Consider the following 12,146-nt stretch of genomic DNA (forward strand, 5'->3'; position numbering starts at 1 on the left):
CGTCCTGTGTCGTGGCGCTCCAGGGACTCCGACCGGCAGGGCCGGGATCTCTGCCCGCTTAGTTGGCGCGTGCAGGGCAATCTGCCTGCGTTTGGGAAAGAGCTGCTGGTGGCTTGAAGCCAGTTTGATGCTCTACCGAGCCACTTCCCCGGATGCTTTGGAGAGGGCGTCTCGGCCTTTCCTCGCGAACCCTCCTATGGAGGGTCGTCCCTGGTCAGAGACACATCTCAGCAGTCTGCACCCCTGCTGACGTGAGGGGTCTGAGTTCCCAGTTCCTGGACCGCGTGCTCGGCACTGACTTCCCAGAGATGAGGCCCCCGCGGACCCTGATCTGGGGGGGCGCTTGTGCAGGCGGTCAGTGCCCTGTACGCCCTCCTGCCCCAACAGAGTGGCCTTCAAGAGCTGCACCTGCTGCCTGGCCCCGCGGACGTGTGACCACTCTGTTTCTCTCCCCAGCGTGTGTGAACTGTGTGCGATGGTCAAACGGTGGGATGTACTTAGCTTCCGGGGGAGACGACAAACTGATTATGGTGTGGAAGCGGGCTACGTAAGCATCGTTTTCTTTTCTTCGTCTTGTATCTAGAAGCTTCTTTGCTGATCTTTATCCCACCCTGGCACTGAGGTCCCCAGAGCTCCAGCCTCAGAGGTGGCAGGAAGTACACGTGGAGGGGGGCAGCCACGTACGTGCCTGCAGACCTGCTCAGCGCCCCCAGGGCTGGCACTGGTGGCCTCTCTGGTTTGTCCTTCCAGTGAGGCCTCCCCGCACACGGGGTCCTGCGGTGGGGTCCAGAGCCCGCCCTTCTTGGTGGTCACCTGCTCCCTCTCGCCCGGGACTCCACAGCCCCGCCCGCCCAAGCGCCTGCACTGCACCCGCAGTGCACTGTCTCCTGGGGTCTCCCAGGTTGGTCTTGGGCCTCTGGGCCAGGCAGGCTAGGGACCAGATGCCTCCAGCTCAGCCGGAGTGTCTCTGGTGCTGCGCTGGAAGAGCCTGCCTGTAGCCTGCACGGGTTCTTCCGGACGGAGGTTGTGAGCGGGTCGCGCCTGCGGGGCCCAGGGACCATCCCAGTGCTGTCCCGGCCCCAGCGTCCCAGCAGGGAGTTCACGGCCCTGCAGGAGGGCTTCAGGGATTCTGTGGCTTCAGCTAACGTAGAATGACATATGTGGTGCCCAGTTTGGGAAACGGAAAGGAATCAGTCCCACCACTTAAGGGGAGTCACAGGCCGTGTTTGTGTGTCTCCACGTGTCCTGGGCTGTGCTCCAGCGTAGATGACGTCAGGGAGCTTGTTCTGAGTGACACCCGGGCCTGTGGCTGTCACGTCACCCTGTCTCGTGGACACATTGCCAAGGTCGGTCAGGCTGCGAGCGTCCGCCTGGTGCACAGATGCGGCCTTGCCTGCCCAGCCCCCACTGTGTAGGCGGCCGCTGTCTGTCTGTCTCCGTGGCGCCGGCCCGGCCCCCGCTGACTCCTCTCTCACACAGGTACATCGGGCCCAGCACCGTGTTCGGCTCCAGTGGCAAGCTTGCCAACGTGGAGCAGTGGCGATGCGTCTCCATCCTGCGGAGTCACTCAGGCGGTGAGTGGGCTGCCCAGGGGGGCACCAAGCGGCCCCGTGGACCGCGGGGCCTCAGCGCAGCCCTGCGTCTGGCCGCCCCGACCCCCTGCCTGCCTCCAGCGGCGTCAGTGTCCCCACTCCTGCCCTCATGGGCTGTGTGTTTATATCTTTAATGTAGAACTCCCCACGTCCCGCTGTTTATCCTGGGAACTGACTCACTGCCTCATCAGTGGATCGCTAAGTCCGTAAGCGCACTTTCTTTATTCCACAGAAACCCGCACACGGGGGCCCACTGGAAAGCTGCTTCCTTGACTTTGAGTGTGTTTAGAGTGTTTTCAGTGGGCACTTTTCAGATCTGGACCGAGGTGGACAGCACTCGGTCAGAGGCCAGGGACCCCAGAGTCAGTGCAGTTCAGTCTTCCTCCGAGAGCCTGCAGTCTAGCCAGGGGGCTGGGGGCCAGCGGTGAGCTGGCCGCATCTCACCCGCCGCATCTGCAGGGCGGCTCTTGGGGTGCTGGTTGTGTGTGCAGAGACGGTCCTGGAGGGCTTGTGGCTCTGCTGATGGGGGCCCTTACAGCCCTGGGGCACTGTGCGACAGGAGGCAGATCTCGGGCCCAGGCGGGCCTGTGTGCGTTGAGAGGAGACAGACCGGGGAGCTTCCTAGGGCAGAGCAGGGGGGAGCGGGCCCCTCGTGGGTGCCCGCACAACCAGTGATGTGGGGGGAGCCTGCAGCGGGGGGGGGCGGGGGACACGCTGCAGATGATGCTGGAAGGGGGAGCGGGGGCTGAGGGGGGCTGCTGGGTCACCTTGACGGAGTCAGCTGTGTAACTAACCACCTTGCTGGCAGTGCAGCCTTGTTGGGCTTCTCTGGAACCCGGGGAGCTGCCCGTGAGGTTACCCAGGTGGGGGGCTCAGAGAGGACTTCCATGGACCCACACCTGAGACTGGGTCTGGGCCGACTCCCCAGGGCTCCTCACAGGTAGGCAGGGCTGCCCACCTTCAGTGGGGGCACCTGCCCCGTCCGGCAGCAGGTGTGAGTAAAACCATTTAAGAAAAAGGAGAAAAGCAGAAATAGATGGGTAGAAAGCATTGGATCTTGAACAGCAACGTGTGAAAACCATGTGCTGGGCGTGTTTAACCAGGATGGGGAGAAGCAGCTTGATAAAACTAGAAGTGAAAGGTCTAGGAGAGCATTTAACCTCGGTGGAAATCGTCAGAGTATAGTGTGATGTGTAGTGTTGAGCTAAAGACAAAACACAAGAAGAAATACGGTTTGCTAGAAAGTTCTAGTTTCCACAGTTGATACCACAGGGTTAGGAAAACCTGAGCAAATGGTAACCATGGGGGGAGCTGGGAGTCACCTTCAGAAAATGACTCCTGAACCCACATTATCTGTCGAGGTGTGGTTTCTGACTATTAAGAATTTTTCTGAAACTTAGAAATATTTACTCTTCAAAGGAAGCTACAACCCTGCATTTCCAACAAATATGAACAAAGCTGGAAAAATCAGAAATACCAGAATACTTGTGAATTTAATAACATCTGAAAGCAGTGATTCATTTTAATTAAGTATGACTTACAAGAGAAGAATTTTGTGTTGTGGTGCTCTGTTCACATATGTTAACATACTAGAAAGTTAGGTAAGAGAAGCCGGGGTTATCCTACGGCGTTCTGAAATGAATATTAGGTTATTTGCCATCAATTTCTAATAAAAGTCCTTTTTTTTTTTTAATGGCCATAGATAACTGTTCCGTTATTGCGATAAGGTCTCCCCTGGGTCTTTGGGAGCAAGGGCAAACACAGGTCACAGTTGAGCCTTGCCCTGTTGGTACAGAGGAGACAGACGTGGGTGTTGTCGCCACGGCGCTCCTGTGGAGTTTCTACAGCTAAACAGAATCAGCAGCTGCACAGGGCTGCGCTGGTGGTCCAGCGGGCAGGACGCAGCACTCTCCCTGCCGGGCGCCGAGCTCGGTCTCTGGTCGGCGGACAGAGACCCCCCAGCCGTCAGTTCAGGCGCTCAGTCGGGTCCGACTCTGCGACCCCATGGACTGCAGCACGCCAGGCCTCCCTGCCCATCACCAACTTGCGGAGTTCACTCACGCTCATGTCCGTCGTGTCGGTGAGGCCATCCAGTCATCTCACGCTGTGTTGTGTACAAAAAAAAGAAAAAGGGAGCACACAAACTGGAGAATGATGCGAAACAGACACAGTGTGAGGAGCGAAGCGCTGAGAAAGCATTGAAAAGCACTTCAGTCGAACAAAAACAAGTTGCTAAGTTGGCCTCATGTAAGAAAGTTTTTGGCTTTCTCTAGCAATAGCCAAAAGTTAGCAGTAGCCAAAGTAGCAACTGGAGTATCCAGTGATAAAAAGATCCGTGCAGTTTTACTCAGATTCCTAAGGAAGGTCTCAGAAGGTAGTTTCAGAGCGGAGAGCGGAGGGCGGGGAGGGGACGAGCACGTGGCCCGACCAGGCAGGGGCGCCCGTGGAGCGGGAGCCCGGGGTGTGGCCCTGGCTGAGCGAGGCAGAGCAGCTTGGGGGCCTGGGCCGTGGGGCGGGGGCTGCGGCCACACTGGGGGACCCGTGGCGGCGTCGGTGAGGGTCTGTCGGTCTGCAGGGGTCATCACGGTGAACTCGGGGCAGTGATCAGGCAGATCCAGGAAGCAGAGAGGAGGTGGCGGGTGGGGGCGGGCCTGCGATCTGGTCACAGTGGGTAACAGGCAGGGCTGGAGCCCGGGGCACGGCTGAGCAGCAGGAGGGGGGCAGAGAAGATGCTGAGAGCTTCGGGGGCGAGCCCCCGCCCATAGCTGCCTGGGTGCCAGGGTCAGGGCAGCCACAGGGCAGCACGTGGAGGCTGTGGCCTGGCAGGCGTGGCTCCCGCGGGTGTGGTCAGGTTCCGGCCCAGCTGGCGGGGCTTAGGAGAGACCTGGGTTTGGAGCTGGGTGGAACCTGGCTGGTCTCCTGCAGAGACAGGGCGAGAGCCATCACAGGCAGGGTGGGCTCCGGGCCCTCCAGGTGGATGGGGGCCCTTGACGTGGACAGGGGCCGGGCCCTTGAGGTGGACGGGCCAGGCTGTCATGGCTGGGAGAGCCATGGGAGAGTCTGGGGCAGCAGTGGGAGTGAGAGCAGGGAGGGCTCCTGGGCGTGGCCATGGGGACAGTGGCAAGGCCAGGAAGCCGAGGTTGTTGGTGCAGGTGGAGGACTTGAAGGATGTTAGAAAGTCATTCTCTGGGAATTGCCTGGATGAAATGACGCCGGGGCGTTGGTGAGCGTGACAGCAGGGGCGGGGAGCACCTCGGGTGCGTGGGCTGAAGGCACGGGCTCCGAGCTGGTGTGCAGGGAGGTTGTGTCCCTTGTAGATATTGCCTGCAGACTCGGCAGTGGCTCCAGAGGGCATCTGGTAGGGCAAGTCAGGGTGCGGGGGAAACTCACACAGAGTGACAGATGTCGAGGAGGCCACAGGGCTGTAAGCTCAAGGCCCCGGAACCAGAGGAAAGTGTCGTTGTCCACGGGGGACGGGTCAGCAGCCACGCAGCGGCTGGCGGGCAGAGGAGGCCACGTGAGCTCAGCTGAGGACAGCCTGACGTGCTCCAGCCGTGAGAGGAGCGTGTGACACAGAAGACGGAAGGAATGTTCGCTCATTAGACCACCAGCAGAGCAAACGTTTTTTCACAGTTAACAAGTGATAAAATAAGTAATAATTTTAAAAAATACCACAAGGGAGAATAACAGACTTGATGACAGTAACCTCCTACAGAAAGGAAGACTGATGGAATTGGTGGTTAATGTCTATGTTTTCCTCAGTTCAGGAAATTGCTAAGAAACTTGCCTCCGTTTTGGAGCCTGACTTGAGCAGGCCTCTGCTCTAGGCCTTGGGAGCACAGAGGTCTGCGGTATGCGTGGAGCCCCCAGCACCCCAACAGGCTCCAGAGGGGGTTCCTGTGCGCCCCCACCCCTCCACCCCCACACACCAGACCCCCCCCCCCGCGCAGACCTGCCTTTGCCTTAGAACCCCCGCAGCCTCCTCCCAGCACATGGATGCAGCAGGGGAGGCCGCAGACTGCCTCAGGCTCCGACAGGCAGTCTTGCCGCGGCCAAGTAAACAAAATAGACTCAGCGGGTTGGAAGGGAAGCCATCCTCAAGCTAAGAAGAGTTTTGAATCAGACATTGTGCTCGTAGCACGTGAGGAGCCCCCCGCCCACCCCGGGGCTGGGAGAAGGGTGCATCCGTCTGAAAGAAGCGCCCCACACGCAAGGTGTGCAGAGTGCCCTGGGCGCCAGTGTGCGTGAGAAGCCAGAGCCTGGTCCTGGCCCGCGCCCGCAGCGAGAGACCCCCGAGGAGCTCACGGCCTCGAGGAGAGGGCCCGACGGTTCTTGAGTGGCGGCTCTTTTTGTCTTGGCCCCCCAACCCTTCCTCCGCACACCCCGTGCCCAGCCAGGCACTGCGCTCGGAGGAACCAGGGCGCACTCGGCCGTCTTGCCTGCTCTGCTAGGGCCGCCGCACACGGGTGCAGAGCGCAGGCACCCAGCTCCAGCGGACCCTCCACACTTCATCTGGGGAGGGGTGGGGCGGGGCGGGGCCCCCGGGGGCTCCAAATCTCCTGGCCAGTTGCAGGACCTGAGTGGGAAGTGCTTCAGGGTGGTTTGGAAAGTCTAGTGACGGTGGTCTCGGGTCAAGCCTGCCCAGCCATGAGAAGCCTGGGGCCGCTGACCGACCGGCAGGCGGGCGGGGTGAAGCTGTGTGTGTGCCCGCACCGTGGTGAGGCTGAGCGCCCGCCCCTGTCTTACAGACGTGATGGACGTCGCGTGGTCCCCCCATGACGCCTGGCTGGCTTCGTGCAGTGTGGACAACACCGTGGTCATCTGGAACGCTGTCAAGTTCCCAGGTCTGCGCCTCTGCTGGGCGGTCTGGCCACAGCACCGCCTGCTGGTGGCTGCAGCGGGCGGGCTGGGTCCCCTCAGTTGGCCTCTCAGGCTCCTGCCCGTAACTCGGGCCTCTGCCAACCGTGTTTAAGGTTTAAAAGTTGACTTTAAAGAAAGCAGTAGCTGAGTGCCCGGGCAGGCCCATGCCCAGTGCTAGAACTGGCCAGCTGGTGCGCCCTCTCCCCAGGCTCGGCCTCTGCCCCCGGCGTCTCTGTGATGCCCCTGGGCGTGAGCAGGCGCGCACGTCCCTCTCTGCAGAATGCCGATTTTCCTGCTGACGGGCTGGAATCCCTCCTGACAGCAGAGCCCCGGCCAGCACTGTGTTTGCAGCCCACGAGGTGCTTCCTGTCCCTGCTCTGTCGGGGCGGGTCCCGTCTCGTGTACCCTCGTCCTCAGTGAGGACGAACAGGGACCCCGCGGTGCAGGGCCTGCCCCCGCACGGTCAGGGCGGCTCTGGCGGGTGGGCCCCTGTCCAGAAGGGAGACCAGCGCTGGGGTGCAGCTCCCAGGTGAGAGCAGACTGCAGGCTATTCTGCACGTGTCCAGGTGGGGAGCTGGCCCGGACGGCTCCTAAAGCCCCCTTTCTTGGCCAGCCGGCCCACTGCCCATGTTTCTAGATAAGAGTTTTCCCCTGGTGACGTCTTTCCAACTCCTCTTATTTGTGCCCCCAGAAATCCTAGCCACTCTGAGAGGCCATTCTGGCCTGGTGAAGGGCCTGACCTGGGATCCTGTTGGTAAATACATCGCCTCTCAAGCCGACGACCGCAGCCTGAAGGTGTGGAGGACCCTGGATTGGCAGTTAGAGACCAGCATCACCAAGCCGTTCGATGAGGTGAGAACCCGCAGTACCCTCTCCACCCGCACCCACACCGCCTCTGACGCGGGGCACAGCTGTCAGAGCTGTCCCCTTCTCGGGAGCTGTTAAATGTCCACCTTTGCAGTGGAGAGACCTGTGTGGCTCAGTGCTGAAGGTGTGCAGCGTGCCGCCCCCGGTGGGGCTGGAGGCCGCGCCTGTTCCTGCGGGTGCGTGCCAACCTCCGCCCTGGGAGCAGGCAGCCTCTGCGGGCCCTTAGCTGTCCCATGCACAGCATCCAGAGCTGCGACTGCGGTGGCTCACGTGCTGCCTTACCCTTCTCTCATTCAAGTTCTGCGTGCATGTGGGGTCAGAGCTGGGGGTTGCCGTGGCCCTGGAGACGCTTCCTCAGCACCTCCTGTGTGTATGCACGCCGCCTCAGCACCTCCTGTGTGTACACGCTTCCTCAGTGCCTCCTGTGTGTACACGCTTCCTCACAACCTCCTGTGTGTACGCACGCTGCCTCAGCGCCTCCTGTGTGTACACGCCTCCTCAGCACCTCCTGTGTGTACGCACGCTGCCTCAGCACCTCCTGTGTGTACACGCCTCCTCAGCACCTCCTGTGTGTACACACGCCTCCTCAGCACCTCCTGTGTGTACACACGCCTCCTCAGCACCTCCTGTGTGTACACGCTTCCTCAGTGCCTCCTGTGTGTACACGCTTCCTCACAACCTCCTGTGTGTACGCACGCTGCCTCAGCACCTCCTGTGTGTACACACGCCTCCTCAGCACCTCCTGTGTGTACATGCTTCCTCAGTGCCTCCTGTGTGTACACGCTTCCTCACAACCTCCTGTGTGTACGCACGCTGCCTCAGCACCTCCTGTGTGTACACACGCCTCCTCAGCACCTCCTGTGTGTACGCACGCCTTCTCAGCACCTCCTGTGTGTACCCGCTTCCTCAGCACCTCCTATGTGTACACACTTCCTCACAACCTCCTGTGTGTACACGCCTCCTCAGCACCTCCTGTGTGTACACACGCTTCCTCAGCACCTCCTGTGTGTACACGCTTCCTCAGCACCTCCTGTGTCTACACGCCTTCTCATCGCCTCCTGTGTGTACACGCTTCCCTAGCACTTCCTGTATGTATACACGGTTCGTACACACGCTTCCTCAGCATCTCCTGTGTGTACACACGCTTCCTCAGCACCTCCTGGGTGTGCGCACGCCGCCTCAGCACCTCCTGTGTGTACACGCTTCCTCAGCACCTCCTGTGTGTACACGCTTCCTCAGCACCTCCTGTGTGTACGCACGCCGCCTCAGCACCTCCTGTGTGTACACGCTTCCTCAGCACCTCCTGTGTGTACGCACGCCGCCTCAGCACCTCCTGTGTGTACGCACGCCTCCTCAGCGCCTCCTGTGTGTACACGCTTTCTCAGCACCTCCTGGGTGTACACGCCGCCTCAGCGCCTCCTGTGTGTACGCACGCCTCCTCAGTGCCTCCTGTGTGTACGCACGCCGCCTCAGCACCTCCTGGGTGTACGCACCGCCTCAGCGCCTCCTGTGTGTACACATGGTTCCTCAGCATCTCCTGTGTGTACACGCTTCCTCAGCACCTCCTGTGTGTACGCACGCCGCCTCAGCATCTCCTGTGTGTACGCACGCCGCCTCAGCACGTCCTGTGTGTACGCACGCCTCCTCAGCACCTCCTGTGTGTACACGCTTCCTCAGCACCTCCTGTGTGTACACGCTTCCTCAGCACCTCCTGTGTGTACGCACGCCGCCTCAGCACCTCCTGTGTGTACGCACGCCTCCTCAGCGCCTCCTGTGTGTACACGCTTCCTCAGCACCTCCTGGGTGTACACGCCGCCTCAGCGCCTCCTGTGTGTACGCACGCCTCCTCAGTGCCTCCTGTGTGTACGCACGCCGCCTCAGCACCTCCTGGGTGTACGCACGCCTCCTCAGCACCTCCTGTGTGTACACGCCGCCTCAGCGCCTCCTGTGTGTACACATGGTTCCTCAGCATCTCCTGTGTGTACACGCTTCCTCAGCACGTCCTGTGTGTACGCACGCCTCCTCAGCACCTCCTGTGTGTACACGCTTCCTCAGCACGTCCTGTGTGTACGCACGCCTCCTCAGCACCTCCTGTGTGTACGCACGCCTCCTCAGCAACTCCTGTGTGTACGCACGCCTCCTCAGCACCTCCTGTGTGTACGCACGCCGCCTCAGCACCTCCTGTGTGTACGCACGCCTCCTCAGCACGTCCTGTGTGTACGCACGCCTCCTCAGCACGTCCTGTGTGTACGCACGCCTCCTCAGCACCTCCTGTGTGTACGCACGCCGCCTCAGCACCTCCTGGGTGTACGCACGCCTCCTCAGCACGTCCTGTGTGTACGCACGCCTCCTCAGCACCTCCTGTGTGTACGCACGCCGCCTCAGCACCTCCTGGGTGTACGCACGCCGCCTCAGCACCTCTTGGGTGTACGCACTCCTGTGTCCAGCCGTCCTGGTGCAGGGGTGTCTCCACACTGCACTCGAGCTCTGCCTTGTGGGCCTTCCTCCATGTCTGCACATCCTAGGTCCTAGCCCCCTTGGCCTTCGGGCTGCCCAGGGCTGACCCCGACCTTCAGCAGCTGCTTTTAGCAGCATCACCTCTCCCTGCAGGAGACCTGGTGTCAGGGCTGGCTGGGTCGGGAAGCAGGGCCTTTCTGCTGTGCCCTTGGCGGTTTGTGGGGACTTTGCCAACCTCTCCTTGGGCGGCGACATCTCCAGGCTGTAGGGAGGAGAGGCTCAGGAGAACAGCTGGGCCCTCGTCCCTACTGCCGTGCCAGGACAGGCTCACGGGCAGACCCTCGAGGGTCGGCAGGGCCCTGCAGCAGCTGCAGCCCATGCTCTGCAGACCCCCATGGGCTCCCTGGTGCTGGGCGGAGGAGGGTCTATGGTCAGAAGCCCGGGGCCTGCGCAGAGTCGCAGTGGACAGGGCCTGGCCAGCCCCCAGAGCTTGTGCACTGAGCAGTGGGGCGGCGGGACCGCAGCAGAGCCGCGCGGCACCACTCGGCCGGAGTCCTGGGGCGGGTTCTGGTCACGAGGTTGGCCCCGGGCCCCTTTGAAGCACAGACGCTTCTTGCAGTGTGGAGGCACGACCCACGTGCTGCGGCTCAGCTGGTCCCCCGACGGGCACTACCTGGTGTCCGCCCACGCCATGAACAACTCCGGCCCCACGGCCCAGATCATCGAGCGGGAGGGCTGGAAGACCAACATGGACTTCGTCGGGCATCGCAAAGCTGTGACCGTCGTGGTGAGTCCGCGGGGCCTCTGGTCGGCCAGGCTGAAGTGCCACCCGCGCGGGGCCCCCACAGCCCGGGCCAGGCCACGCTCCCCAGGCCCGGGCCACGTGGGACTGAGGCTGCGGCCTCCAAGGGCCAGCACACGCTGTCGTCCAGCTCTTCTTTCCTTTAAGCTAATTGCAGAACACGTCGTATGTATCTTATTGGCAGATGCACCTGATGATGAATATCACCGGAGTCAGGCTTTGGTCAGGACTCCCGTGGGCCCAGCCTGGCCCTTCCACATGTGTGGGCCTGCCCGAGGGCACTCAGGCTGGTGGCCCTGACAAGTTGCCCACTCCCCAGGCTCCCTGAGACCCATTCGCAGCTGGCGTAGCTCCAAGGCTATGCTGTGAGTCAGCTGACCTGCCTGGTGGTGGCAATCAGCCTCCTGGGGTAGCGTCCTCCCAGGCCCGAGGCAGGCTGTGGCGCAGCCCGTGTGAGCCTGACCTAGTCAGCTGTAGGCCGCCGAGCAGAGGAGGCAGAGGGTGTCTGAGGCTGACAGGGCAGGGGATCGTCCAGAACCCTGATCTCTCGGGTCTCTGTTCATCAGAACGGGCTCGTCCTTCCCACGCTTGATGATACACGTTAGCTATTTCGGCCTGAACTGTATGTCTTAAACAAGTAAAAATAGCTGCGTCGGTAACACCGGCTTCAGGTGGGGTTTTATTAGAGCCTGAGAGCTTGAGACCGGCTCCTTTGCAGGGCTCGCCACATGGCTGGCCTGGTGCTTCCGCAGGACACTCGCCCCAAGGCCTCCCAGCTGCCAGGCCCAGGGCCCACACCTCTGCTGCAGCTCTCCCGTCTCCCCACAGCCGGCCATCTGCCTGCCTCTGGGACAAGACCCCGCTGGGCCACCCACGTGCGTCTCAAATTTGGTGTAGGGCAGGCATCCCCAGCCCCCAAGGACCACCGTTTGGCAGGTTAGGACGCGGGACGCAAGTGAGCGGAGCTTCATCTGTGTTCACAGCCGCTCCCTTTCCCCCGCACCCCGCCTGCGCTCTGCCTCCTGCAGGTTCTCAGACGAGCACAAGCCACCCCACCCCACCCAGTCTGCAGAAGACCGTCTTCCGCCAGGCTGGTCCCTGGGGCCAGGAAGGTCGGGGGCCAGCTCTGCGGGGCACCTGCTGGGTGTCCGACTGGTTACTGATCCGCCTTTGTCGTTTGGCTTCAGAAATTCAATCCAAAAATCTTCAAGAAGAAGCAGAAGAACGGCAGCTCCACAAAGCCCAGCTGCCCGTACTGCTGCTGCGCCGTCGGCAGCAAGGACCGCTCGCTGTCCGTCTGGGTGAGCCCACCCTGAGCTCGCTGCCGGGGGGCGGGGGGGCAGCAGGGAGAGGAGAGACCCCACTCTGGTGGCGGGCAGTGGGCTCTGCCCTGCGCAGGGCGTGGCCAGGCTGCAGTTGACACGTGGCGCTAGCCTTCCTTTCCTTTAAGGGACCCTTTGTAACAACAGGAAGCCCCCGTGGGCAGCTGCCTGCAGTGTGCAGATCGTCAGGCGTGTGGCTTCCGTGTAGCCCGGCTGCTCCTGGCCCCCCGCCCGGGCACCTTGCCA

General features: G+C 61.7%; 1 protein-coding gene across 6 annotated transcripts in view; it reads left to right on the forward strand.

The window, feature by feature from the left end:
- Positions 1 to 12,146, forward strand: part of HIRA (histone cell cycle regulator) — a 48,605-nt gene that overhangs the window by 13,258 nt on the left and 23,201 nt on the right. For 5 of the 6 annotated variants that reach the window (XM_065904992.1, XM_065904991.1, XM_065904993.1 and 2 more), the window contains 6 exons: positions 457 to 547; positions 1,480 to 1,574; positions 6,341 to 6,436; positions 7,144 to 7,304; positions 10,396 to 10,563; positions 11,766 to 11,879. In XM_065904992.1, coding sequence (XP_065761064.1) covers positions 457 to 547; positions 1,480 to 1,574; positions 6,341 to 6,436; positions 7,144 to 7,304; positions 10,396 to 10,563; positions 11,766 to 11,879 — 725 coding nt within the window. Of the gene's footprint in view, positions 1 to 456; positions 548 to 1,479; positions 1,575 to 1,731; positions 1,799 to 6,340; positions 6,437 to 7,143; positions 7,305 to 10,395; positions 10,564 to 11,765; positions 11,880 to 12,146 lie in introns of those variants that run through there. The other variant, XM_065904996.1, reaches the window with a different exon arrangement.

This window comes from Muntiacus reevesi, chromosome 13, assembly GCF_963930625.1.
Source record: "Muntiacus reevesi chromosome 13, mMunRee1.1, whole genome shotgun sequence".
Classification (NCBI taxonomy): Eukaryota; Metazoa; Chordata; class Mammalia; order Artiodactyla; family Cervidae; genus Muntiacus; species Muntiacus reevesi.